Source organism: Nelumbo lutea, chromosome 1 (genome assembly GCF_056320005.1).
Source record: "Nelumbo lutea isolate HS-2025 chromosome 1, American lotus-T2T, whole genome shotgun sequence".
Lineage (NCBI taxonomy): Eukaryota > Viridiplantae > Streptophyta > Magnoliopsida > Proteales > Nelumbonaceae > Nelumbo > Nelumbo lutea.
The window spans coordinates 151,288,015-151,290,600 of NC_142684.1; the positions used below are offsets into that span (position 1 = coordinate 151,288,015).

Genomic DNA, 2,586 nt, shown 5'->3' on the forward strand with positions numbered 1-2,586 from the left:
AATTTTTCTTACTCAAAATGCGATCCAAATGTAGCAGCTGTTAGCTAGGCAGATTTCTGTCTACTGCTTCTCAGGCCCTTTCCATTGATTCTAATAAGTTGTTTTGTTTTGTCCATTCAACTTCACCCACCTACTGAGTACTGACTGGCTTATCTGAAAGATATTAAAAACCTCACCGACTCCTCAAAGAACGATCCAATATACTAACACAGGAGTTTCTGTCAAAATGGTACGCCACATGAATGTAGAATAGAAATAACACTCATTGATCTCTTCTATACTTTTCGCAATTCCAAGCCAACCAGCGGCATAAATAACAATGCTATTATTAATAATAACTACGATGGCAGTTCTACTTTGACAATTTAAGAGGTCCATGATACAAGGCTAAGCTACGATTATAATAAATTCCATCATCGTTCCGCCCGAAAAATGCTCAGTCAGCCGATACGAATCCCATTTCGGATGAACACCAGGAAATCACAAGGACACGTCAGCCCGTAGATATATACAGCCTGTGGCCAACGCGCCAAATCACCTCTTCTAAGGAAACTGCTCCTACTTCGATTTTTACACCAAATCAGCAGCTTATTTACAATTCCATGCCATTGAATATCGCTGCCAAGTTGCCTGCTTTCAACTCAGTAGTCTTCCTCGCAAAATTGCCTCTACAATTATAACTAATCGCCGGCGACGTCTCAAAACCTACCGACCGTCTTCCGGTCATATTGTTTTCCTCTTTCTCTTTGGATGCCTTCCTTGCCAGAAATGCATTCGTCGTACGCTTGTAAGAACTGAACCACTTAGCCTTCATGTACCCGCTTCTCCTCCAAGGTGGAATGCACATGTCGTTGCTCTTCATGGACTCTTTTGCAGCGGTACTCATTATCTTCATCACATGCTTCAGCTCCTCCTGTCTTCCGACGAACACAGGAGGAAAGACCTCGAGCAAGGAGAGGTAACGATTGGTAGGTCGAGCAATGGTGAATTCTCCGGAGAGTGCCACTTCGGCAATGTAACGAGTTCCGGATACAATGACGTCGATATATTCATAATCCCCCGCCGGGAACCGGCCAATTTTCTCCCATCGAGATTTGCAGAGACCTGACATTAATATTATGGGTCACGAATTCAGTATCTGATAGACAAAAAAAAAAAGTGATGTACACTGCAATAATCTGCATGGCTAACGTACGCCATGATGAAAGGCAAAAATAATGTCGCTAATGGGCGCTGCATACGGTCCACTGAGGCACTGAGCCCACGAATGAAAAACTCTGACATCAATTTAAACTCTATACAGATTCCGACGTTGTTGATTGATGATTCCGATATTGAAAACGTGTTCTCTTACGTAATGAGATTGGTTCTCATTTCTCGGTGTTCAAGCCACATCTCTCTTTTACAATCATTAAATCACAATATCTACGGTTGTTAAAACATCCAATGCCATTTAGTTTGGTGTCCTCAAGACACCAAATCAGCCTTGCCTCCTTCTGTCTCTCCGCTCCCGTTAAAGTTCTCGTGGGCCCGTACAAGACGCCCATTGGAAAGGAAACCAATCCGGAATCCAAAACTCTCCCAATGGCGGAGTTTTCAGTAACCCGCACAATCAAGGCGCACGTTAGCAACTATTAAAATCCGTGCCATAGAAAAAGAAATTAAGAGGAAAAGAATGAAAAATTAAAAACAAAAATTTCAAAGGTCACTCCTATTTACCTGCGTCGAGACCTCTCTCCCGCAATCGACCCATCAACTGACGTTTAAATCCTTCCGATGGCCTTGTTCCGATAATTCGGCTGGCTTGTTCCACTTCCTTAATAACCGTTCGCTTAACCTCGTCCGACGAATCGCAGCCTAGCAAGCTTTGTAACATTTCTATCGTCTCTGAATCAGACCAGAAAGTCTCCGAGTCAAAACCGCTTTTCTCTATCTCCCGGTTGCTCTGCTCATCTTCTTCTCCATCAATTTTGTCATCTGTCTCCAGGAAGGAGTTTATAAGATCGGATAGATCGGCGGAGTTCTCAGCCGAGTGCTCGCTCCCACTGCTATCGCAGGGACGAGCCAAAACCACCTCGTCGAACGCTGCTGCAACTCTTTTAAACCTCACTGGAATCTTCACCATGATTGGTCCGGAAACGTGCTGCAAATCTTATTGACTTCTTGATCTTGGTTTTTTCTTTCTGTGTTTTTTTAAGAATGAAGTTCTAACAACGGGTGTCTCTTTATATAGAGAGGGACAGGGCTTTGATTTGATGTACTGTTGCTTACGTCATTATGCTGCTGCTGCCATAACAGAGAGAGATTAAGTGTGAAACTCCATGATTCCATATAGCAGAGTACATATCAATGGATTAATATGACGATATAAGTTCAGTTGATTAAGAGTGATTGGAGGGTCCCATAACCCATTTGAAACCCACGTTGGTAATGTACACGAAAATTCCCTTTGTTTCAAAGTTTGCTTTCCTTGTTATTACTTATTACCCTCTCGTTCCGCTCAGTCTCACAGGAAGCAAGAGTAGTGAACCTAGTCGTTTTTGCAGCTAAATTAAGTCTGGCTTCTCTTATAATAATTAATTTCAA

At 42.7% G+C, this 2,586-nt stretch overlaps 1 protein-coding gene across 1 annotated transcript; it reads right to left on the minus strand.

Annotated features, from left to right (window-relative positions):
- Window positions 1-243: 243 nt before the first annotated feature.
- On the minus strand, window positions 244-2,370 carry LOC148878377 (uncharacterized). Its single transcript, XM_088965931.1, has 2 exons — window positions 1,720-2,370; window positions 244-1,104 (listed from the first exon to the last, which is right to left on the minus strand). The coding sequence occupies exons 1-2, from the start codon at window positions 2,123-2,125 to the stop codon at window positions 593-595; spliced, it is 918 nt and encodes a 305-aa protein (XP_088822057.1). The 5' UTR covers window positions 2,126-2,370; the 3' UTR covers window positions 244-592.
- Window positions 2,371-2,586: the final 216 nt, after the last annotated feature.

What these genes read in the sequence shown, in the direction of transcription:
- LOC148878377 (XM_088965931.1), bottom strand. Translation starts at nt 2,125, where the DNA reads ATGGTGAAGATTCCAGTGAGGTTTAAAAGAGTTGCAGCAGCGTTCGAC. An exon ending in GGAGAGAGGTCTCGACGCAG is followed by an intron (nt 1,105 to 1,719) that starts GTAAATAGGAGT and finishes TATTAATGTCAG; the next exon opens with GTCTCTGCAAATCTCGATGG.